Source organism: Dipodomys ordii, unplaced genomic scaffold (genome assembly GCF_000151885.1).
Source record: "Dipodomys ordii isolate 6190 unplaced genomic scaffold, Dord_2.0 Scaffold94, whole genome shotgun sequence".
Taxonomy (NCBI): domain Eukaryota; kingdom Metazoa; phylum Chordata; class Mammalia; order Rodentia; family Heteromyidae; genus Dipodomys; species Dipodomys ordii.
In genome coordinates, this window is record NW_012267310.1 from 1,163,496 (window position 1) to 1,190,028 (window position 26,533).

A 26,533-nucleotide genomic window follows, 5' to 3' on the forward strand; every position below is an offset into this window, starting at 1 on the left:
AGTTCTCAAATTCCCATTTGATTCTTCTTTGTACCTTGTATTTAATTTCTGGCAGCTATGGAGTTTGAAATCAGGGCCTCATGTGTGCTAAGCAGGCACTCTACCACTTGAATCATGCCTCCAGCCTTTTTGTTCTTGTTTTTTTGAATAGGGTATTGTTTTTTGCCAGGGCTGGCATGACGGACTATCTATTCCCAACTAGCTGGGATGACAGGGGAATGGAATCATATCCACTTAAAAAAATTGGTTTACATAGAGCCTGGAAAACATTTTTGACCAGGTTGTCCTTGAACCTTGATCTCCACCTCCTGAGTACTTAGGATTACAGACATGAGCCATCATAACTGCCTCTTCATTTATTCTCTGAGACAAAAACTTCATGTAAGTATGTTTATGAATGCTCACTAAAGTATGTTTTGCAATTGCTGCTTTGAAGTCCTGGTTAGATATTCCCAATATTTGAATCATCACAATATTGGTGTCTGTTGATGTATTTTCTAATTATTGTTATTTTCCTGGCTCTTAGTACAGGTAATTTTTGACTGTCTAATTAATGTTTGACTGGATTCTATGAGTGTGCTAATCCTGGGCTGGAACTCAGGGCCTGGGCTTTTTTGTTCAAGACTAGCACTCTATCATTTCAGTAATAGCTCCATATCTACCTTTTTGGAGGTTAATTGGATATAAGAGCATTAGCGTTTCCTGCCTGGGATAGACTTGAAATCACAATCCTCAGATCTCAGCCTCCTGATTAGCCAAGTGAGCCACTGTCATCCACCTTAATCTGCTTTTTGGCAGGAAGTCCTCCTGTTGAGGCACAGTGCAAGGGTAAGGTTAGTGCTTATGCTCAGTTTCTCTGGGATTCATCAAGACCATTCAGACAAAAGTAGAGCAATGACTTAAATATTCTGTTGGAGGATGGTTCTAGAAAGTGAAACACCAACCTGCATCACTGTTGCCTCTGAGGAAGGTATAAGCTTAGTTTCTGGCTGGGCCCCACTGATGAAAAGAAAGACAACAGTTGGCTCATACTTCGTTGTTGCACTACAAAATTAAAAGCTTAGCTTCCTGAAGGTGTTCTTTTTTTTAAAATACCTGACAGTACTGGGGCTTGAACTCAGAGCCTTGTGCTAGGCAGGCACTCTTTCTGCTAAATTACATCTCCAGCCCTCAGCTCTCCAAAGGGTCCAGCTGTGGAGAATAACACAAAAAGAGGTGAGGGCCGGACACCGGTGGCTCATGCCTGTAATCCTAGCTATTCAGGAGGCCTAGATGGGAGGATCATGGTTCAAAGCCAGCCCGGGTAGGAAAGTCTGTGAAACTCTTATCTCCAATAAACTACCAAAAACTCCCCCTAGAAGTGGCACTGTGGCTCAGTAGTAGAGTGCTAGCCTTGAGCTGAAGAGCTGAGGAACAGAGCCCAGACCCGAGTTCAAGCCTCATGACTGACCAAAAAAAAAGAAAAGAAAAGAAAAAAAAGAAATGAGGAGCCAGAATTGCAATACTTTACCTCTCACTATTTTGTTCAGCTTTGTTGATGTTGGTTGGGTGAGTATAGAGATTTAGTGAGTATGGAGGTTTACTGTAGACTAACCCTGTCTCCTATCACCATTGAATCTTATTACTTTGGCAGTTGGGGTGGAGGCTCAACTTGCTACTTGACTCTGCTGTACCCTTGGGAGAACACATACTCCTTTTAGAGGGAATGGAATATTGAAGAGATAATTGCCAGTGTGTCAAAACCACCCAGCAGGGAGAACCAAAGTAGTGCCTGCCTTTACTAGACAGAAAATGAACGAATGACTCTTTTTTTTTTTTTTGGTCCGATTGTGGGCCTGCACTCTGGGCCTGGGTGCTGTCCCTTCTGTTTTTTTTTCTGCTTATGTGGTGCTGAGGAATTGAACACAGGGCCTCCTGCATGCAAGGCAAGCGCTCTACCACTGAGCCACCTTCCCAGCCCACGAATGACTCTCTTCTCCTGAGTCAACACCACTGGATTAGGAAGTTGGATCACTGACATATTAAATGGAATGGAGAGGGGTTTTCTGTTAGTGTTTTGGCTAGGGTGGGTAAGTAATGTCAAAACAGATTTAGTCTTATTTAGCTACCATTCCTAGTTGTTTGGGTAAAGAGAATAGGTTGTTTTGGGGAGTTCTTTGTGTGCGAATTGATACTTCATAGCACCTTCTCTGGAATTTATGGGAGGCAATAAAAAAATCCAGAGAACTCATAACTTGTATTATTTCTTGAGTCTCAATGTCCACAGATAATCTGCCTTTTTCTACTGTTACAATATTACCATGCTCATTTGTCATGTTACATCTAAGGCATTTTAGCTGTGAGAACTTAGAAGAACCAGGGTTCTTCATCTTGGCAGACCTGAAGACTTCTCCATGAGATTATTTTTTCTGTCAGTCATGGGGCATGAACTCGGGGCCTGGGAGCAATCCCTGAGCTTTTGTGCTCAAAGCTGGCTACTCTACCACTTTAGCCACAGCTCATCTGGCTTTTTTGGTGCTTAATTAGAGATAGTTGAACAAATTTTCCTGCCTGGGCTGGCTTCAAACCATGATCTTCAGATCTCAGCCTTCTGAGTAGGTAGGATTACAGGTGTGAACCACCAGTGCCCAGCTTCTCCAAGTGACTTTTAAATAAAAAATGACATTTATTTTGTTTTTCCACATTATGGTTTAAAATGAACTACAGAAAACTATTATAACATTATAGATCTTAATTTCCCCCTAAACATTCAATTACATTTGTTTACATTATTCCTAATTTAGTTTGCTTAATGCTATTCAGCTGTCTAGACAAGCTGGTACTTTTAGATAGGAAAAGATTTCTACTTAACTCATTATCATCTAGTACTCTATTACACCTACTCAGAAGGATTAGGAGAAAAAAGTCATCTAAAACAAATTTATTAGTTCTTTTTATTAATCCAAGGCAAATCTTTTTTTTGTGCTGGTCTCTGGGTTTAAAGTCAGGCCCTGGGTGCTATCCTTGAGCTTTCTGCTCAAGGCTAATGCTCTACCACTTGAGACACAGCTCCATTTCCAGCTTTTTAAAAAATTTTCTTTTTATTCAATGGTTTTGTTGTTGTTGTTGTTGTTAGTTGTGGGGCCTGAACTCTGGGCCTGGTCACTGTCCTTCAGCTCAAGGCTAGTGCTCTACCACTTGAGCCACAGCGCCACTTCTGGCTTTTTTCATTTATGTGGTGCTGGAGAATGGAACCCAGGGCCTCATGCATGGGAGGCAAGCACACTACCACTGAGCCATCTTCCCAACCCCCATTTCCAGTTTTTTGATGGTTACTGTGGAGATAATAGTCTCACAGTCTTTCATGTCTGGGCTTGCTTTGAACCATTATCCTTAGATTTCACCCTCCTGAGTAGCTAGGATTATAGGCATGAGCTACCAGTACTTGGCAACAAATCTTTTTTTTTCCCTGAAGTCAAATGCTCTACTCCTGAGCTATACCCCCATCTTTTTTTTTCTTTTGTAGGTTGTAAGGCTTGAACTCAGGGTCTGGGAGCTGTTTGAGCCTCTTTGTGCTCAAGGCTAGTGTTCTACTACTTGAGCCACAGTGCCACCTCGGTTTTCAAGTGATTTTTTTTTGAAGATAAGAGTCTAATGGGGACTTTTCTCCCTGGGCTGGCTTTGAACCATGACCCTCAGATTTCAGCATCCTGATAAGCTAGGATTACAGGTGTGAGTCACTGATGCTTGGCAAAATTTATTTTTTTAATCAGTCATGGGGCTTGAACTAAGGGCCTGGAGGCTGTTTCTGAGTTTTTTCACTCAAGGCTAGTGGTCTACCACTCTGAGCCACAGTGCCACTAACAGATCTCATTTTTAATTTGCCAATGACATACCTCTCTTTAAGCAACCCTCTTATTGATATTAACATCAATTGTGAGTTATTCCTCTTGGGTTCTACCAATAGTAAATAAGAACTTGAAGGAAAGGAGACAAATAGACTTCTATTTGCACATTTACGTCTTCAAACATAATGCCTATATATCTCCTTTTAAGATAAAACTTTGAAGACAATTCATTTACATGTTGATTTACATTTAATTTTGAAGATTTCTGATATTTTGACTTCCAAAGAATTCCAGTACTTTTGCTTAAATAAGAAACTAAAGAGTAGTAATAAAACTGAAGAAACGATATCAACATTCTATAAGTAATTCTGAACTCCATGGAATGTTTCTCTAGGAAGTCTCTCTAGCTCAGAAAAAGGGTACTCCAGGTGATGAGGTATCCTAAGATACTTTCATAGAACTTAGAGCTCTAAGAACCTAGAGATAAAACCACTGTTCTGGAAATAGTCTTGTATTTATTATATCTAAAAATAAAAGAAGTCTTTTAAAAATGCACATTAAAATCAAGTTTTCTTTTTTCTTTTTTCCTGGTCGTGGGTCTTGAACTCTGGGCCTGAGCGCTCTTCAGCTCAAGGCGAGCACTCTACTGCTTGAGCCACAGCGCCACTTCCGGTTTTCTAGTGGTTTATTGGAGATAAGAGTCTTACGGACTTTCCTGCCCGGGCTGGCTTTGAACCGTGATCCTCAGATCTCAGTCTCCTGAGTAGCTAGGATTACAGGCATGAGCCACTGGCGCCCGGCTTAAAATCAAGTTTTCTGAGAATATACATATACTATAAATAAGTAACTTCTAATATCAGTATTAGAGGAAAACTCCATTTAAGTTCCCAAGTCAGTTACAAAATAAGCAGAAAATTTATGTCTTGTGGACAATAAGCACATGAAAAGATCCTGAATACCATTAGTCATTAGTAAAACACAAATTAAATCAATAAGCTACCACTCCATACCTGCTATGATGGTTACAGGTAAAAGTTAAGACAGTAACACATGTTGGAGAGGATGTGGAAAACTGGAACTCTCATACACTGCTAATAGGAATGTAAAATAGGACAGGTGAGTATGCAAAGTCTGGCAGTTCCTCAATATATTAAATATAGACTTCACCACATAACTCAGCAATTTCTTTCCTAGTTATATTACCAACAGAATTGAAAACATATGTGCCCCGAAAAGCTTGTACTCAAATGTTCAAAGTAGCATTATTCATAATAGCCAACAGTAGTAGAAACAACTCAAATTCTACAACCGATGAATGGATAAACAAAATGTGGCATGTCCATACAATGGAATTTCAACCACAAACACAATGAAGCACTGATATATGTTATAATATGGGTAAACCTTGTAAATATCATGTCAAGAGACACCAAATATGAAGGCCACATATTGTAGGATTCCATTAATATGAAATGTTCACAATAGGCAAGACAAAAGGTAGAAAGTAGATTAATGGTTACGAGGGTTTGGGGAAAGGGACATAAGGAGAATGTCTCCTAATGATTATGATATTTCTTCCTGGGATAATAGACATGTTCTAGAATTAGTGGTGAAAGTTGCACAATTTTGCAAGTGTGTTAAGAACCAATGAATAGTATGATTTACGGAGGTAAAGCTTATGGTATACAAATTATATGTCAATTAAAAATTAGAGCCTTTTCATCTAATAGTAGTTTCAAAAAGTCTAAAGAAAAAAATCCAACGACTGTATAATTTTCTTTTTCTTATACTGCAACAAGGTAATTGCTAAAAAAAAAATCAGTGTTGCTGGGAACTGGTGCCTCATGCCTGTAATCCTACCTACTCAGGAGGCTGAGATCTGAGGATCGAGATTCAAAGCCAGCCCCAGAAGGAAAGTGTGTGAGACTTTTTTCTCTAATTAACCAGTAGAAAACTGGAAGTGGCACTGTGGTCAAAGTGGTAGAGTGCTAGCCTTGAGCAAAATAGCTTAGGGACAGTGACCAGGACCTGAGTTCAAGCCCTACAACACAAAAAATAAAATCAAGTGTTTGTATATGAGCTTATCCTGTTTTCTGGAAATTTGAAGGACTATATCAAATACATGTTTCAAAAGAGAGGAAGTAACTACATACAGGTAATATTTTAATAAGCTGCAAATGACAGCACATTTACCTAGGAGCTTCTGCCAAGAGAAATGTTAAACAATATCTATGTAATCTGTCCCCTCCTTTCTCTTGCAGCTTGAACTCAGGACCTCGGCACTGTACCTAAGCTTTTTATGCTTAAGGCTAGTGCTCTACCATTTGAGCCAGCTCCACTTCTAATTTTTTGGTAGCCTACTGGAGATGAGAGACTCACAGACTTTCCTGTCTCCTTGAGCTGGCTTCGAACCATTATGCTCAGATCTCAGCCTGTTAGTAGCTAGTATTATAGGTATGAGTGATGAGTCATGATGCCAGGCCTTTCTCTCTACCTGCAAATATAAGACATTCTGTCTCATTTGTAAGAGTTGTTTTTTTTTTTCAGAAATCTCAAGGCATTTTCCCATATAATATTAAAAGCTCTTTCTTAGGCAAGCTTATAAAAGCCCATTTAGCCCCCACTATTTGGAAAGTTTACAGATTTTACTAAATTTCCTAGTTTCATAACTACTTAAACATTGTCTCTGATATGAACATTGTTTCTAGCTCATGTAAGGATCACAGTTTCTTCATAGATCCACTTGGTAAGAGGAAGGTTTCACACTACATATAAGATATACATAGAAGATACTTATCTTTTTAGGTATAATAGCATGTGCTATTATACCTAGTCCTAATTGCAGCACTTTTTTGGGGGTCAGTTGTGGGGCTTGAACTCTGGGCCTGGGCACTGTTCCTCAGCTCAAGGCTAGTGCTCTAACACTTGAGCGCCATGGTACCATTTCCGGCTTTTTATGCTTCTGTGGTGCTGAGGAATTGAACCCAGGGCCTCGTGTATGCAAGGCAAGCACTCTACCACTGAGCCACCTTCCCAGCCCATTGCAGCACTTTTTGACAGTTAAATTTCATCAATGCACTGGAATGTGGCATTCCACTATAAAACTAGTACAGTAGAAAGAGCAGAATGGTGATTTGTAGGGTACTACTTAAATTTTAAAATGAAGTATCAAATACATATTATTTATGAAAAACTAGCTTATTCATTTCAAAATATAAAAACTGAAAAAGCACATACAGCAAAAAGGCTTCAATGTATGCAAATCCTATAATCTAGAATTGTACTATTTAATGTATTAGCAGACAGACACTGGTGATTATTTAATTTTAAATTAAACTAAAAGTTCAGGGTTGAAGACTTAGTTTGAGTGGTAGAGCACTTGGATAGCAAGCTTGAGGTCCAGAATTCCACCTCCAATGTAAAAAGTGAAATTAAAAATAAATCAGGCCAGGCTCTGGTGGGTCATGCCAGTGGTCCTAGCTACTCAGGAAGCTGAGATCAGAAGATGGCAGTTCAAGCTCAGTCCAGGCAGAAAAGTCTAAAGACTCTAATTCCAATTAACCAGCAAGAAGCCAGGATGGAGGTATAACTTGACTGGTAGAGTTATGCAAGTGAAGTGCAGTTCAATCTACTAATGTCAAACTGATCTTTTATTTCAGGCTATCATATAACATGTGGTTCTAACACATATCAAATGACTGAACTGAGTTTCCTACAACAAGCTGTTATACTAATGCATTAGAGTTATGCTCATAGAAAGCTAGATGACCAGGTCAGATTTAAAGATTAAAAACTTACTTGCTGAATTGGGGCACTGGTGGCTCACACCTGTAATCCTAGCTACTCAGGAGGCTAAGATCTGAGGATCACACTTCCAAGCCAGCCCAGGAAAATCCACGAGACTCTTACCTCCAATAAACCACTCAGAAAACCAGAAGTGGTGCTGTGGTGTAAGTGGCAGAGCACTAGCCTTGAGCTGAAGAGCTGAGGGACAGCATCCAGGTCCAGAGTTTAAGCCCCACAACCAAAACAAAAATAAAAACAAAAACAAAACTTATACGCTGGAAAAAATATAACTAGTTTTTAAGGTGGATAATAGACTATGGATATGTTCGTTAGATGAGAAAATGCAGCCGGGTGCTGGTGGCTCATGCCTGTAATCCTAGCTACTCAGGAGGCTGAGATCTGAGGATCACGGTTCAAAGCCAGCCGGTGCAAGAAAAGGCTGTGAGACTCTTATCTCCAATAAACCACTCAGAAAACCGGAAGTGGCACTGTGGCTCAAGTGGAAGAGCACTAGCCTTGAGCTGAAGAGCTGAGGGACAGTACCCAGGCCCAGAGTGCAAGCCCCACTACCAACCAAAAATAAAAGAGAAAATGCTACTTAACATACTATGGTTGTGGGTCTATTTAAATCATGGAAAGATGACACACACAAAAATAAAAAAGTGCTACTGGATTTATTCAGGTATAGGATATCTAATATTTAACAAACTAGCACTTTTCATGGAAACAACAAAAATGGACTCAATATGAAAACCTGTCTGCAGGTGGAGCAGTAACAAGCTACCTTTCCATCCCATTCGTTTTTCTTTTGCTGCTGGTGGTATGGGGTTTGAACTCAGGGCCTTCTGATTACTAGGGAGGTCTGTTATCACTTGAGCTATACCCCCGTCCTAAGTTCCCAATTCTTTAGTTCATATATATTCTACTTTCTAGCTCATTTGCAAGAGAAGGTAAGTATGCACAGCAGGAAATGCCAATAATCAAGCCATTCTTTTAGGGCATATCAAACATAAAATCAGCTGGGCATCAGTGGCTCATGCATATAATCAGGAGGCTGAAATCTGAGGATTTAGATTTGAAGCCTATCTGGGCAGAGAAATGTAAGAGACTCATATCTCCAAATAATCTGCAAAAAGGCCAGAACTGAAGGCAGTGTTCAAGTGGCAGAGTGCCAGCTGTGAGTGACAAAGCCAAACAAGAGTATGAGATCCTGAATTCAGGCTCTAGTACCAGCAAAAACCAATGACACCCTCCCCCCCCAAAAAAACCCATAAAATCAGTTTAGTAGGTAATATGCTCAGCAAATACTTTTAACCCTATAGGTGTTAAGTACTTGATAGGAAGAGCATAGCAAAAGGGTGCATACACTATATTTTTTTTTTGGTTGGTTGTGGGGCTTAAACTCGGGGCCTGAGTGCTGTCCCTGAGCTCTTCAGCTCAAGGCTAGTGCCCTACCACTTGAGACACAACACCACTTCCAGCCTGTTTGTTTATGTGGTGCTGAGGAATTGAACCCAGGCCCTCATGCATGCGAGGCAAGCACTCTACCACTGAGCCACCTTCCCAGCCCACTATATTTATGGTAAGCTTTTACCTTTATTTCCCCCAAAAGAGATGTAGCCAAAATACTACCAAGTTAGAAGTGGCTGCATTGAAATATTATTAAACCCTACCTATTATATAGTAACTACAAATCAGAGGAAACTAATTTAAGAAAGGGTATTGGTGGGGGCAGGCAGATTGATGGAATAGTGGTGTATAAAAAGAGAAAATTTGGGGCTGTGAATGTGGCTTAGTGGTAGAGTGCTTGCTTTGCATGCATGAAGCTCTGGGTTCGATTCCTCAGTACCACATAAACAGAAAAAGCCAGAAGTGCCACTGTGGAGCAAGTGGTAGAGTGCTAGCCTTGAGCACAATCAGGTTCAGGGACAGTTCAAGCCCCAGGATTGGCAAAAAAAAGAAAAATTAAAACTATGAATATTAGGCTTAAATTACAGAGCAAGTCAATGTAGGGATCATTTATTTTGCCATCACCTTGAACTCAAGGCTGAGCTCTCATTCAGCTGCTTCTGCTCACAGATGGTGGTCTACTACTTGAGCCATACTTCTAGTCTGGCATTCTTCTGGTTAACTGGTCTCTCTTAGACCTTTTATTTTATTTAAATTATAAAATTTTAGTTCACTATGAGGGTGGAAATTATTGTACCAATTTTTTGGCTTTATTGGGGTTTGGACTCAGCCTCTTGATTGCTAAGCAGGTGTTCTACTGCTGAACCACACCTTCAGTACTATTTTCTGGTTATTTTGCAGATAAGGCCTCACTTTCTTCTTGGGTGTACACTTGGGTCTACAATTTGCCTATTTTAAGCTTTTCATTGTAGCTAGGATAGATATGTGCCACTGTATCCAGCTCTCAATTATCAGCAGGTCTTGTGAACTTTTCCGCCTGGGCTGGTATTGAACATCCACCTTCTCAATTTCAAGTAGCTAGAACTATAAATGTGAATCACCAACTCTTGGCTATTGTATAATTTAACCTATAAAGACTTCAATCAAAAATGCAATGAAAATGCTAAAGCAGAAAGTGTTGATATAGTCAATTAAACATAATGGCTTATCCAGGTAATACTGGATCAAGTGACTATAATTACTAGATTTCACAAACTCATGTTTTCCAAAGCTTTTGTGTCCTTTGACAGTGTTCATTTGAAATGAAATCTCGAATAGGTGAGCTCTGTTTTACAGATTCAATGTTTACAAAAATCATCATTTTAATAGTTCTAAGAAAATAAACAGTAAAGACACTAGTTATATTTTGCTTAACTCCACACTCCCCAAATTGATCCCACTATGCAATGCTCTCTTGTTCTTGTAGAAGGGAGATGATTGTTAAGGCACAGACATACCTTTTTAACATCATGTCTCCATAGACTTCTCTGTTTGAAAAATACTATGTAGTATTTAAAGTTTCTTAAGTACCAACACCTTGTAACAGACAAAAATCCAAAGGAATGGATTTCTAGACAGGAAAACCCAGTTATTCATGGAATATTCAAACAACCAAAATAAATGTATTTATAATGGTAGGGAATTACTTTATATTAGCTCATTTCCCTAAAATGAAACAGACCTGAATAATTTTAATATATGAAAAGCACATAACGCTGTCTTGGGGTATGTACTAGAAAGAAAATGAATAGTCTACATATTGATGCTGTATATTGACTTTAATCTTTTCTTCAACCTTCAAGAGGTTGGCATATAGGATCTAACATATTTCATTGATCAAAAGACACCATTGTAAGATATATGATTACATGTTACTAAGGAGAAAAGCCAGTCCTATTGAAACTATGACATTCCATGGATTGAGATGTCTTCCAATTCATGCAATGTTAAAATGTTGTTTTTCTTCCTTATTCTTCCCAACATTCTTTATCTGTTTCTCTCCTTTAAAGACAATATTGGAAAAGGAATATATATATATATATATATATATATATATGACAAGAGATTTCTATTTACCTTACCCTTGCAAATATTTTCAGATATTACAATGACTCATTAAACCGATCAACCAAAGAAATAATTTTCAACAGCTCTGCTTGGTTCTGAAAAATATCCCAGAGGTAAAACCTTCTGAGACAGTTCTTTAAGAGAGAAGATTCATCAAAAGATTGTTTATTAAACTCTTTTTTTTTTGGGGGGGGTCCGGTTGTGAGGCCTGAACTCTGGGCCTGGGCACTGTCCCTCAGCTCTTCAGCTCAAGGCTAGCGCTCTACCACTTGAGTCACAGCACCACTTCCGGCTTTTTTCTTTTTGCTTATGTGGTGCTGAGGAATCGAATCCAGGGCCTCAGGCATGCAAGGCAAGCGCTCTACCACTGAGCCACCTTCCTCGCCCCTGTTTATTAAACTCTTAAGCCAGGTATTGTACAAGTGTTTTATATATACTATCATTTCATTTAATTCTCACAACTCTATAAAGCAGATCCTTATTTTGCAAATTGGAACATAGAGATATTAAATAATTGCATGAAGTTATCAAGTAACACTGCTAGAATCAAACAGGTCTTTATGGTCTCAAGATTATAGTTCTTTTTTAACATTAATCCAAATTATCCCACAAACTTTCTTCTAAAATTTTAAGGAGATAAGCAAAACTGAAACACTTAAAGTATCATTGCCAAATGCAATGAATAATCATATGCAATTAGGGTAAATTTTTTCTGAAATTGATTTCTAAATAATATATGTAGTATATTTTTGTTTATTTTGTCAAATAGTGGCCCATTTTACTTAATAAGGATTTATGGTTTGTTTTTCCCTGATAAAATACAAATATCTGAGATGTGATATTTGTTCCAGATGAATGATATACATTTCATTAACTCTAAAAGAACACAAATTGCCAGATGAGAAGGGAAGTAGATAACTAATGCTAAGTAGTAAAATGTAGTCATGTGAACTGAGGGAATGAGATGTGTTTGTGTATACATACAGAATATATACTATATATATACACACACACATCAATACACACACAAATATATACATCAATACTTTATAACTTGTTATCCACTAAGATACATAAAGAACTGGATACTAGTACATTTTATGCATTACTTAGGTAGACTAACAAGATGTCCCTAATGTTTGTTATAATCTGAACCATATAAAGGCCCAAAACACCTATCTGTATTGGGTGAACTAGGCCACTCTGGCCTCACTCATCATTTGCAGCCTGACAGTTCACACGTCCCAGAGCATGGAAGTTTAGAGCAAGTCTATTAATTATAATGACCATATGAATTTTTTAGTGGATAATACCATTTGAAAACAACAATTCTGCAATCGGAACTTTTGGGTAAATTATTTGTTGCACTTCTTATCCTTTTATAATTTAATAAATGTCATGTTCTTGGTCAAGAGTTCACATCTTAATTATGTCACCCTTCTTAGGTGAAAATAAGATACATACTAAACAAAAAATAAAGTCTGCCTATACTTTTTTGTTGCTGGTCCTGGTGCTTGAACTCAGGGTGCTGTTTTTCCTCAAGGCTAGCACCTAGCCACTTCAGCCACAGCTCCAATTCTGGCTTTTCTACTGGGACTGGTTTCGAATCACGATCCTCAGATCTCAGCCTCCTGAGTATCTAGGATTAGAGGCATGAGCCACCAATGCCCAGCTTATACTTGTTTAATTAGATAAAATTTTATCTCTTTTTCTTAAAGCTTAAATGCACACAAGAAGTTTCACATTTTGGATCTACATCATTAGTTCAGGATCAAACTGCCAAAATAAAACATTTTCTTAGATTTTGAAAAACTGCATTCCATATCACAATCACAGAAAATAATGAAGTGTTCAGTAATGTGTCATAGTTGTTAATTGACAGTTGACGTGTAACAATACCTGTCCTCTCCTCAGATCTTCACTTTGGGGAAAGAAAAAAAAATCCTGAAAAGTGGTAAACGATGAAGCAGGAAAGGAAAAGGAACTTAATGAAACATTTTTCAAAAACCATAATCATAGTTTAATAGCACATTCTCCTATAGACAAAATGTGAAAAATCTATGCAATACTGATGTAGAATAGAATCTCTGTACTATATTCTATATCATACTATCCTGAGTACTATACAATCTTTTGAAGTTAAATGATTACACATTCACTAAAGATTGTCTCCAATACAAAGCTATCATTTTTATGATCAAGTATTTAGTCAATATTTTCAATGGTTTTTAGGTATGTTTTTTTAAAAGGATGTCAAGATGGCTGTTTCTATCCAAGACATTATACAAAACACACTATTTAGATTATAAACAATGTGCTGTATTGAGACTATTTTTATACAACAGATTTCAACAGAACAAAAATAACTCCTTAATTTTATTATTTTTGAAGACTGCTTATATTTAGGTCTACTATCATTTACACCTATTCCACTGCAATTGAAAAAAAAGGATTGTTCAAAGACCAAATTATGATTTAGTAAATGTTGTCCTTGACAGCAGTGGTAAGGAATTTGTAGAACAGACAAGCCACAATTGCTTGATACCTATATCTCCTAAACAGTTACATATTCAGAAACATACTAGCATCATTAAATAATTCACAAAAGAACTCTTAATTCACTTAGACCATTTGAGAAGTGATTTTTTTAAATCTTGCACCAACCCTCACTTTGCTTACATAGTACTTCCTTTATTATCCTAAATTTGGGTCTTTAAACATTTGGCCTAATTCTAGCCTATCATATTCTGACCCATGTTTGAGTTCAACCACAAGGGTTTTTTTGTTTTGAACACCATGAGATTTGTGTGAGGTCTTAAAAGCAGGAAGGCTGGTGTAAAGGAATGAAGAAAATGCCTGTGTTTGTGTTGTAAGTGTTGGCATTTAGGTTTTTAAAAATTGTTAATATTTCAATGTATGATTAAAACAGTAAGAACAGGAGTAAGATTCATAATCACCCTGTTCCTAACCTTATGATTCATTCAGCAGACATTTATTGAGTCCATAACATGCATGTGCCAACACTGTATTAAATGCTGAGGATACAGAGAGGAAGAAAAGTCTGTGCTTTCAAAAGTTCACAATATACTAAGGATGAAACCCTAAATGTAAATTCCTATGCAGACAATCTTGAAATTTTTTAGCCTGGAGAGAGAAAGTTTGACATATTTGCTCAAGTAAATAACTATTATAAAATGATGTTACCCGGATAAAATACAATTGTTCTCTGATGTGAATCTTCTGAGGAAGACAGGCATAATGGGTTATCAATACTAGATCTGGGTGAAAACTTTCCCAATCCTTCCTTCATTGGTTTAAATATTTCCAAATTATATCAGAAATAATGAGAAACAGGTGAATAACCAAGTTTAACAAAATATCTAAAGGCAATTTCTATAAGTTTAGTTTTAATAAATCTAGGCAATGGCTGGCTCTGTTTGACATACCTTATGCCAGAATAGCAAGAAAATTATTTGAAAATGGCAAATTGTGAAATCCTATTTGCCAGGTCTTGGAAAACATGACAGTAACTGAAATAAGGCTTTACCAAAGACATCTCTTATAATACTTTGTTTTTGAAAAAAAAAAAGACACATGACCTCTAAACATTGGTATATTTATACACTGAATTTTTCCATAAAACATCCTAAAGCACATGAATTGTATCCACTTGGCTTTGAATTATGGTTCTTTCATTTACTGTTTGTTAATGTTTGTGCCCTTAACTATTGAATTCGGTTTCCTAATCTGTAAAAATGGGAACTATAATCTCCCTGCTGGGTCACAGGAAGGATAAAATGAAATAGCATGTGTAACACAGTAGCTAGTAGATGCCAAGTAAATATTCATTTTGCACCTCCCTTTGTCCAAATGAATGCTATGCAAAAGAGGGATAAGGTGGAATTTTAAATGACTTCCCCTAAATATTAATACATAACAAACAGATATGGAAAACTAGAGTTGCAATTGTTAATATCTGTGTCTAAAAATCAGGCTCAAAGCAAATTGAATTTCTTTCACAGGTGAACCGTTTGAGGACATTTTCTTATCTTTTAAGCTGTATTTTTAATGTACTTTTTCTGAAGGAAAAATAAAGGAGAGGCCAAAGATTTTTAGGACTAGATAGGTAAGAAAACGAAATTCTGCCAGACTAAAAAAAAAAAAAAAGAACAATTTACGTTTTCCCCCAGGTAACACACGAATTCTTATTGAAGTGCAGCATTTAGTTTGAGGTTTTAAAAACATGATCCAAGTACCAAAATATTAAGCACCACTCGTAAGCACTATTACAACTCTGCTTGCTTTAAGGAGAACAAGTAAATATTTTTATCCAGCAGTGGGGGCGACTGGATGGGGGGGAGGAATTGAAAAGCGATTTGAACCCTTTCCCCCTCCTCCTCCATCATCCTTGAGAATGCAAGTGTCCCGCATCTCAAAGCAAACTTAGCTTCAGTTTTACTGACGTAACCAGTAACCCTATCCACCTCTCACACTGCGGAGGCCGGCAGGGCAGAGGCGGCCGCCAAGTACACCACTCACCAGAGCCTGCCCCATTCCACCCCCGCGTTTCACTCATGCTTTCCAGAAATGGGGTCACTCACTCTGTAACTATTACACGCAGGTAGCCTATCATCTTGTAATTCCCCCAAAGTCGGCTGCGAGAAAAGAAGGCAGCAAAAAGTCAAGGAGGAAGAATCACAGACGCACCACCATCAGGAATTGATTTTCCACACTGGAGAGGAGAAGATGCCCTGGAATGGGGTCTCGTCTGGATTATTTTCACAGACACTGAGTTGGTTCTGGGGCAGAAGACGAACACGAGTCGCTCAGTGCTGTGATGTGTCCGGGGGAAATTGTTTTGCCCTGGTGGGTACATTATGTGGGGAATTCGATACTCGGGTGGGTGTCTTAGGGACGGTCACCATATCCCGGACAAGGAAAACCAGAAAGCCTTTAACTGCGGTCACTGATCTCCTGGAAATGTCACCCACTCACCTCCACGGACAGGAAACTCAAGTTAAAGTCGCAGGGACAGGGGTCCTCAGGCTCAGCAACCTCAGAAACCAGGGGGACCTTTTAGGCTTCTACTTTTTTTCCTCTGCAGCAGCAGCAGCAGCAGAAATCGCTGCGGTAGATGGGGAGGGTTTCGAAACCCACGGCAGTCCCGCACCCCTTATTTAAAATCCTCCCTGGTGGCCACCCTGGCCCCCACGCGCCCGTCTCCTGAAGCCATCCCCACTCCCGTGGCCGGATCGGAATTTCTATTCCCGAATGAAGCCAACCCATACTCCTCTCTCTCATCCCTCCAAGTCGCCAAGGTCCGGGGAAGCCACCGATCCCACAGGGGCCAAACTTCCTAAGTCCCCGCCGGCCCCCACTCCGCCTCCTGCTTCCCCCCCCCACGCAAAGTTGATTAAAATCGGCTTCTCGCAAAGCCTCCGCGCCCACTCCAAACCCCACGCGCCACCACACCGGCAGACCCCAAAGCGAGGGAACGAGGTGAGGGTGCGGGTGGGAAGAAGAGACAGACGGGCACACAGATGAACCCCAACACCCCAAACCCCTTATCCTGTACGGGGGAAAAGGTGGAGGGGGGGAACGGGACACGGGACCGAATGGCCAGCTCCGGGAGAGCGAGCCGGGAGGGAGTGGAAGAGGGGGCGCGCCGGCCCTAGGCGCCCCGCTGTACTCACCTCAGCGCTGTCGGACGGGCTCTCCACAGCCATCTTCTGCCACGGGTCCGCCAGCTGCGCCAGCGGCATCTTCCCCCCCGGCCCGCCGCCTTCACCGCCTCCTCCCTCCCCGCCCGCCCCGCTCTGTCGCCGCCCGAGCCCCACGGCAGCGGCGGCGACAGCGGCAGAAGCCGTAGAACAGCAGCAGCGGCGGCGGCGGCGGCTCCACAGAGAGCTCAACGCCGTCACTGACCGACTCAAAGCGAAGCGCCTGGCCAGAGCCGCCCGCGCACCGAGCTCACAGCCTTGCGCCGCCGCTGGGCACACAGGCTCGCCCCTTTCTTCCTCTCCTCCTTCCGCCGCCGGGACTACAGCTCCGCCCCCTACCCCGCGCCGGTTCCCGCGCCCGCTCCCCCAGCAGAACAGCGACCGCCGCGCGCTCCCCTACTTCCGCTCACAACATGGCGCCTAAGCGATACCTGTCTCTCACAGCGAGGCTGGGCCGCCGCCGCCACCGCCGCGCGCATCCAGGGGCGGGGCTAGAGGAAGCCACGCCCCAGGCGCCCCTCTCCCACCCCACCCCTCCCTTCTTGCCCCAGCCTCAGCTTCTGGGCCGCGCCTACTTTCAGGAAGGGCGAGCCCAAGCGATCTGGGGGCGTCGGCGGGAGGCGAAGGAAAGGAATGGGAAACGCAGGAAGGGCGAAAAGCGGAGTGCCTTTAATTGCCACGAGGCTAGGCAGATAGGAGGCTCCCTGGGATGGAGAGAAAGTGGTCCCTGCCCAGCTGGGGAGGATCGGCTAAGGCGCCAGGGCGGGGGCGAGGAGGGGGGGCGCTCCGTCCCTTTCATTTGACCCAGGGCAGAGGCGTGAAAATGTCTCTTTGGCTTTTCTTCTCCAGGGTGTGCATCGTGTTGGCGCGCCTACTATGGGGACACTTACCCTGATGACCCAGGTACCCACCCTTTCAGGGTCACAGTCAGGGCATTCACCTGAAACCCGCCTCCCCCCCCCAACTCCTGCTCTGACAGGGACTGGGGTGGCTTTGTGCATGGCAGCGCTGGGAGGCTTCTGGTTTCATCGAAGGCTCTCCAAGTTGACGCTCTCGTGTTAAATTTTTGATACTTGGGGCGTCTTTATTTTTTGTCCCCCAAGAGCCCTCTTCCCCGCTATCAAACCCCTCCCCAAGTATGTAGAGTGCTGTTCAGCGTCGCCCGGACCATCAGCATGACCCTCCCTACTCGAAATCTTCAAAGAAACATTGGGAGGTTTCTTCAGGTTGCCCTTCTCGGCAGAGATTGCGGAGTTAGTCAAAAATATCTTGTAGGCTGGAGCGCGGGGTTCTTGCTCCACTGTTGACTTGAAATAAAAAATTTGGATTTTTTTTTCTTAAAGCGGGCGGCTCGTGGGAGGAGGAGAAAGGGAGGGCAGAGTGCTGACTCCTCCTCCTGCCCCACGAGGGGGAAGCCCTGGCTTAAGGAAACCCAATCCTCAGATGGTGATCAAACCCCAGAATAGGAGAGAGGTGGAAGATAAAGGCTTGAGCATGCGAAGTGGGTCCTGGGAAGGCCCCAGGCGGCCATTGGTGGAGCCAGGTGTCCTGACATTCAGTGCATGTGGAAGTATGTAAAAGTCACCGGCTGAGTGGAAAGCTACTGCAGCCCCTGGCTAATCGCCCTGCTAGGCGAAGGAAAAAAAAGCCAAGTGAAATCTCCCAGCCGGCCTGCCTCCCCCCCCCCCCCCCCCCCGCCCAGTCCCCAAAACCTTGGCGGCAGCATCCTAGTCCTCCCACGCCTGGCTACCACAGCGCGTCCCCCCGCTGATGCATACCTTTTAACAGCTGCCTTTAATCATCCCAATACTCCAACACACCTGGAGAGCCCTCGCCTTCCTCCTTCATGCAGGTGTAGGAATGAGATTAGAGACCCACACCCAGACGGCGAGATCTGTCTGTAGTGGTACCGCAAGGTTTCTCGCAGGGCTCAGGCTAGCAAGTATTGGACTCTTTATAACTGCCTTCCTCAGCTTACATCTTTGCTTTGGCTTCCAGGCCTGGGAACCTACAGGCCATGTGAAGAGGCTCTAACGGTTTTCAGGGAGCATTTGAAGGCAGCTGAAATCTTTGCTGTCCGACCTCTTAGTATTGGACTCAGCGCTGGTTCGGCAGTAAGATGGGGCTAACTAAGGCTCTTGTGGTTGCCATTTCTCTCAACATACTTGATTCGATTGCTGCAAATGCAACCTGGCCCCAAACGCGGCTCTTTTGGCAGCACATTCTTCGTGTAATGCTAGACAACAAAACGTGCTGGAAGGAAGTTGAAGTCGAGTTGGGTATTATTTTGCATTTATGAACAGACCATCGAATTTCTCTTGATTTACATTGCCAAGCTATATTAACATGCCTTATGGTGAAAAGGAGTTCATCAATTTGGTTTAAGGTAAATTAGCTCCCCAGTGATCAATTATTCCAGTTAACTTTGTTGCTTTAGTAAAAACAGACATAGTTGAAGAGACGGTTATTATGTATCGAACACTCTCCAAAGCTAATTAATCTACCTAAAGTGTGAAATAACCTTGTAAAACTAAAGCATATTGTAGGCCATTTTCAGTATCAGCTTTTACTCATTTGTTTACCTTGTGTTCCAATAGGAATAACTTAAACCAAGTTAACTGATCTGTAAAAGTAATGTAAACAGGGATCACAATGCTGGGAATCAAACATTAAATGGACTGTGAATAATGGGTTAAGGTATCAAGATGTCATGCACATAGAATCAACTTGAAAACTGGGCAAACTGATATAGAAATACACTTTTTCATTTTTCTCCAAAAGAAAAGAGTGATTTTTTTTTTTTTAGGGAGAAGGGAGGAAAGGTTAACAAGAAGTCCTTTTTAAACAAAAATTTTTCTTCTATAAATGCAAGAGTGATGATCCAACCATTCTCCTTGGAAATTTAGAAACAATCAAATGATGCTAGAGGTGTGTGTGTGTGTGTGTGTGTGTGGTGGGGGGTGTCCTGGGGCTTGAACCCAGGGCCTAGGGGCTGTCTCAGAGCTTTTCTGTTCAAGGCTAGTGCTCTACCACTTGAGCCACAGCTCTCATTTCTGCTTATTTTTTGCTGGTCAATTGGAGGTGAGAGTCTCATGGACTTTCCTGTCTGGGCTGGCTTTGAACCACGATCCTCAGATCTCAGCTTCCTGAGTAGCTGGGATTACAGGCGTGAGCCACCAGTGCCAGGCTGAGGCTGGGGGATGTCTAAACATCATAGCTGATATTACCCTAAGGAGGATTACCTTTTTCCCTAGCAAAACTCTAAGTGTAGCTGTTTAAAAAATAGCTGTCCCCATTACTAGATTTGCTCAGTTCGTGACTAGCAGCCACAAGGAACTACTGACCATTAAAATGAGATTGGCTGATTGAAATTGAGATATAAAAAGAAAAAGGAACTGAGATGTGTTCTAAGTATAAAGGCCATACCAGATCTCAAAAACTTATTTAAACAAAAGAATGTGAATTATATATCACTAATAATTCCTATTTTGAGTACATATTGACATATTTTGAATCAGTTGGGTTAAATAAAATGTTTCATTAAAATTTATTTCATTTTTTGGGCATGAGCAGAGGGTTAAGATAAGCTCTCACTGGGCTGGGATGTAGCTCAGTGGCAAAGCGCTTGCCTAGCAAGTGCAACGTCCTGGGTTTGATCCCCAGTACCAAAAAAGAAAAGACCAAAAAAAATACAGTTAAAAAAAAAAAGATAAGGTCTCACTTATTACGTAGACCAGACTGGACTCCAACTCAGGATCCTCTTGCCTCTGCCTCCTGACTGCTAAGATTGTAGACATTCACCACCATTCCTGGCTTCTAATTTCACTTTTTTTAGTGCCAGTCCTGGGGCTTGAACCCAGGGTCTGGGTGCTGTCTCTGAGCTGTTTACTCAAGGCTAGTGCTCAACCATATCAGCCACAGATCCATTTCTGGCTTAAAAAAATAGTTTAATTGGATGGGGTTGGGAAGGTGGCTCAGTGGTAGAGCGCTTGCCTTGCATGCATGAGGCCCTGGGTTTGATTCCTCATCACCACATAAGCAAAAAGAAAAAAAGCCGGAAGTGGTGCTGTGGTGCAAGTGGTAGAGCGCTAGCCTTGAGCTGAAGAGCTGAGAGACAGCGCCCAGGCCCAGAGTTCAGGCCCCACGACCAGAAAAAAAAAAACTTTAATTGGAAATAAGAGTCTCATGGACCTTACTGCCTGGGCTGGCTTTGAACCTTGATCCTCAGATCTCAGCCTTCTGAATAGCTAGGATTTACAGACTTGAGTTACAGGCATGAGCTATCAGTGCCTGGTTCCAACATTATTTTTTATGTACTTACTATAAATATAGCCTTACAGATGTGGCTTGTTTATAAAGAGCTACACCAGAACAGCCCTGTTCTAGAACTGTCTTTCAACATTGACCCTTGTATTCCTACAAGCCCTATAACCTTAAAGTGGCATCTTCAGATTTCTATCTTTTTGGCGTCCTGAGTTGCAACATCAGCAGCAAGGCCTAATTTGGTTATCTCCTGATCTCCCTACCCCAAGACTCCCGAACCAAAATATTGGAAAGCAGAGAAAACAGCAAACCTCAGTAGAAAAATCTAAACCAAGTTTCCAAGAAATCATTCCTAATGTATGACAGGACAACTAGATTTAACCTCCTCTGCCCCCAACAATTTCCTACTATAATTATAACCTTTGTATTCCAGTTTAAATGGGCATTTAGTTAACAAAATAACATTTGTCCCAAAATGGAGTTAGCTCAGTCTGGAAAAGTTGCAGGACAACTAACTATGGCTCATGGTGCAAACTCTACCTCACATCCAACTTCACAACTCTACACATATAGATATGCCTATGTATAGATATTTTCTACTCTAGAAAACTCATGAAGCACGATCATCAACTCCTCTGTTTACATTATCTGAGCCATATTTATTTTTCAGCAAAGAAGTCATCACTAGAGGTTATTTAACTATTTCTTTTCCTAGAGAAAACAAGGTACGATTTAAGCCTATTTTATCTGACATCACGCCAAAATACACAATGGCATGTGTTTCATGGATATAGAATGTTTTTATTTGAAACTTCTCAAATAAAAAGTATTACGAATATTTTTCCTAACCTTGGATGTCACTTAGAGGCAGAACCCTCTCTTCACCTGAATGAGGTCTTAGCTTCAATCTCTGACACTGAAAAAGAAAGAACGAATGAACAAATAAACACAAGAAAGGAAGGAATAAATTCCTGATTGACACACATCTTAAGAAAGAACAGGAAAGATCTATTTGAGGATGTGAGGGAGATCTGGTTGCAACATCTGTCACCACATTAATCAACAGAATGATTTGGCTGATCTGGCTGGCTAGGCGGGTTTCCCTTCCTCCTTCACCTCTCCTTGTACTCCACTTGGTCGAAAATGATAACCATCTCCTAGTAGAGAAGGGCTGTTCTTTGGTCACAGATATACAAGTAGCTATTCTCCCCCTGCTAGAACCTCCAAACAAGTTCTCAAAAAAAAAAAAAAGATTTGGAAAAAAAAGTGAGTTTTTGAAAATATCAGGATCTTCTCAGATCTTCTCATATATTCTCAGAGATGAGGTTTACTTTATATTATATGTTTATATATATACATATTTACTTTTATTTTTTGTTGGTCATGGAGTTTGAACTCAGGGCCTGGGTGCCATCTCTGAGGTTTTTTTTTTCTTTCTTTCTCAAGGCTAGTGTTCTACTACTTTGAGCCATAGTGACACTTTTGTTTTTCTGGTGATTAATTATAGATAAGAGTCCCATAGACTTTCCTGCCCAGGCTGGCTTTGAACTGTGATCCTCAGATCTGAGCCTCCTGAGTAGCTAGGTTTACAAGTGAAAGGCACCGGTGCCTGGGTCTATGTTATATATTAATTACTTAATTTTTTGATTGTTGTATATAATGAAAGGCATTAAATGAAAATACTTTAATGTCTAAATGTCACACTAAAGTGAAAATATTCTATGATACAAATAGATTAGTGGGATGTGGTGGCACACACCTATATATTCCAGAACTCAGCAGGCAAAGGCAGGACGATTTCAAGTTTCAGTAAGCCTGTACTACATAGGCAGAGCCTGTTACAAATAAATAAACAAGCAAACAAAAAACCAATGCATGAAATATTCCCTTTAACATTCTTTCTATTGAGGTAGGAAGTGGTCATGAAAAAAGCAGTAACAGGCCTGTGCTAAAATTCTATGCTCTTGGCCAGGCACAGGTGGCTCATGCCTGTAATCCTACCTACTCAGGAGCCTGGGATCTGAGGGTCACAGTTCAAAGCCAGCCCAGGCAAGGAAAGTCTGTGAGACTCTTATCTCCAATAAAATCACCAGAAAAATTGGAAGTGGCGCTGTGGCTCAAGTGGTAGAGCACTTTGCTTGAGCTGAAGAGCTGAGGGACAGTGCCTAGGAACAGAGTTCAAGACCCACAACCAACAAAAAAAAATCTAGGTTCTTTCCAGGCACTTGTGGTTCATCTCTGTAATTCTAGCTACTTGAGAGGTTGAGATTATGGTTCAAAGCCAACCGGGGCAGAGAAGTATGTGAGAGCCCTTCTCAACCTCTAGCTTGGTGTGGTGGTGTAACCTTCTCATCCTAGCTAATTGAGATGCTAAGAACAGGAGGATTGAGGTTCCAGGCCAGCCAGGGGAGCAAAGTCTGAGAGACTCCATCTTAACAGAAGTTTGGTATACACCTGTCATCCCAGCTATGACTGGAAGCCAAAATTAGGCATCAAGGTCCAGTTATAGGCCTGGTAGGAATCAAGACCCTATCTCAAAAATTAACCAGCACATAAAAGAGCTGGAGGCATTGCTCAGGGTAGAGCACTGGCCTAGCAAACATGAGGCACTTGAGTTCAACCTCCAGCACAACTCCTTCAAAGTTCTAGGTTCTTTTATCTCTTCTAAACTTCGACTTCATCTCGAACAGGGACTGGTACAGCTAGTAGTTGCTCACCAGATAGAATTCTCAAAGTAAGCTGTTTTCCTTATTTGAAAAAAGGTATAGTCATGCCTTGTAGGATTGTTTGGAAGATTAAATAGAGATAACATTTGTAAAGCATTAAATATAGGGTCTGCCACATTAAAAACATTTAATAAATAAACTATTGTTAGCAGCTTCAGAGAGTATTCCCTCATCTATAATGTAATTGAAAAACATTACTCTTTTTTTTTGGGGGGGGGTCCGGTCATGGGGCCTAAACTCTGGGCCTGGGATCTGTCCCTCAGCTCTTCAGCTCAAGGCTAGTGTTCTACCACTTGAGCCACAGTGCCACTTCCGGCTTTTTTTTTGTTTATGTTGTGCTGAGGAATCGAACCCAGGGCCTCATGCATGCAAGGCAAGCACTCTACCACTGAGCCACCTTCCCAGCTGAAAAACATTACTCTTGAAAGTTATCTCTTGGGGGGTGATACTGTTCAAAAAGAGATGACCTCATTACCTGACTTATGTAACTGTAATCTCTCTGTACATCACCTTTACAATAAACATTTTTTAAAGAAGAAACTAATCTCTTTTCATTTGTTGTAAGAGCATTTTCTGGTAGCATTCTCTATTTCTTTAGGGCACTCATACCACACAAAAGATCCTGACTAACTTCCTGAGTGTAAGGTAGCTGACTGTTCCATTTTTCAAGTTACATGTGATGAAATGCAAATGATTACAGGTCACTTGCCTTACAGGCTATGATCAAAACCTTGTTTATATAATACTCAAAAGAAACTAACAAATGTTTGATTCAAAGTTAATATTACCTGACTCATACTTACGTAGGGGATATGGTCGGAACAGGGAAGTATGGTGCCTGTGTCAGACATGCTTTAATGTTTTCTTCCTTTATTAGTTTCTAACATGTTTAATCCTTAGAGGTGTCATATTGTTTCAGAGTCCTTTGAAGGAAAAGAGTTATGAGGCTTTGAGATTTGACAAGGAATGGAGAAGCCATTCTGGGAGCTTTAATAAGCTACTGTTTTTCTTCGGTTTTCATTTTACTAGAACAGAAAAGGCCCTCTAAGTGTTCTTGTTTATAAACATTAATTCATAAGAGGGAGATAATACATTAAAATTTCATGTTCAATCTGATATTAAAAACGGTTGCTTTAACATTAAGAAAAATGGCAGTAGAAAGTATTCCTTCAGAGGATACATATTCCTGTTTTATAGCTATATATTTACTTTGGTTGGTTAGAACAGTGGTTCACATTTTTAAAAATTTTCAGTCCAGGGGCTGGGAAGGTGACTCAGTGGTAGAGTGCTTGCCTTGCATGCATGAGGCCCTGGGTTTGATTCCTCAGTACCACATAAGTAGAAAAAGCTGGAAGTGGTGCTATGGCTGGGCCTGGGAACTGTCCCTCAGCTCTTCAGCTCAAGGCTAGCGCTCTACCACTTGAGCCACAGCGCCACACCGGCTTTTTTCTTTTTGCTTATGTGGTGATGAGGAATTGAACCCAGGGCCTCATGCATGCAAGGCAAGCGCTCTACCATGGAGCCATCTTCCCAATGGCTGATATTTTTAAAGTTTGTATTTATGCTTTTTTTTTGCCAGTCCTGGGGCCTGAACTCAGGGCCTAGGCACTGTTCCTGAACTTCTTTTGCTCAAGGCTAGCACTGCCACTTGAGCCACAGCACCATTTCTGGCTTTTTCTATTTATGTGGTACTAAGGAATCAACCCCAGGCCTTCATGCATGCTAGGCAAGCACTCTATCACTAAGCCACATTCCAAGCCCTGAATTTATGCTTTTGAATATAGATAGGAATCTGCAGCTAGAAAAATTTGTACTTTTTTTTTTACTGACTCACATTTAAGATAATTTCATACCAAGACTTCAATCAGAAGTGACACTGTGGAATTAACTGGAACCCCTTTCCATAACCACCAACCAAATGTCAAATCTCTATGCTTGGAAAATCTTTAATATCAAAATTGTATAAGCCATGCAGTCAGTGTCAGCTGGAAAACGGGTGATTATGCTATCTTTTATGAGTGAAATATCTCATCAAAGAACATATTGATTATGATTTCAGTAGCTTATTTTCTTTTTTATTGTGAAAATACTGTACAGAGGGGTTACAATTACATGGGCAAGATAATGAGTACATTTCTTATCAAGCATTGTAGCCTCCTCCTTTGTTTACCCTTCCCATCCTCCCCCCCCACCCAATCCTCCCTGCTCCCCCCCTCAGTAGCTTATTTTCAAGTCATGTTTGTAGTAATTAGTAAGATAAAATACCTTAGGAGGCACAAATATTAAGTTATTTCTTTTGTTAAAAGCTGAATTGAAACAACTGCCGAACTAGATAAGAGATGAATTCTATAAATTCAATGGCTTTATTGCAAATTTAAGAAATTTTACCTAATGAAACCATATACAGAGCCTGACACTGGTGACTCAATGCCTGTAACCCCAGCTACTCAGGAGGCTGAGGTCTGAGGGTCACAGTTCAAAACCAGCCTGGGCAAGAAAGTCCATGAGACTCTTATCTCCGATAAACCACCAGAAAATCTGAAGTGGAGCTATGGCTTAAAGTGGTAGAGTGCTAGCTTTGAGCAAAAGAGCTCAGGGTCAGCACCTAGGCCCTGAGATCCATCTCCATGACCCACCAAAGGAAACACACACACATACACACACACACACACACACACACACACACACACACACA

The 26,533-nt window shown here is 41.1% G+C and overlaps 1 protein-coding gene across 1 annotated transcript in view; it reads right to left on the bottom strand.

The window, feature by feature from the left end:
• Positions 1–16,897, bottom strand: part of Rps6ka3 (ribosomal protein S6 kinase, 90kDa, polypeptide 3) — a 98,708-nt gene extending 81,811 nt beyond the window's left edge. Inside the window, exon 1 of the mRNA XM_013026459.1 lies at positions 16,823–16,897. Coding sequence (XP_012881913.1) covers positions 16,823–16,891 — 69 coding nt within the window. The 5' untranslated portion in view covers positions 16,892–16,897. The remainder of the gene's footprint in view (positions 1–16,822) is intronic.
• Between the last annotated feature and the right edge of the window lie 9,636 nt (positions 16,898–26,533).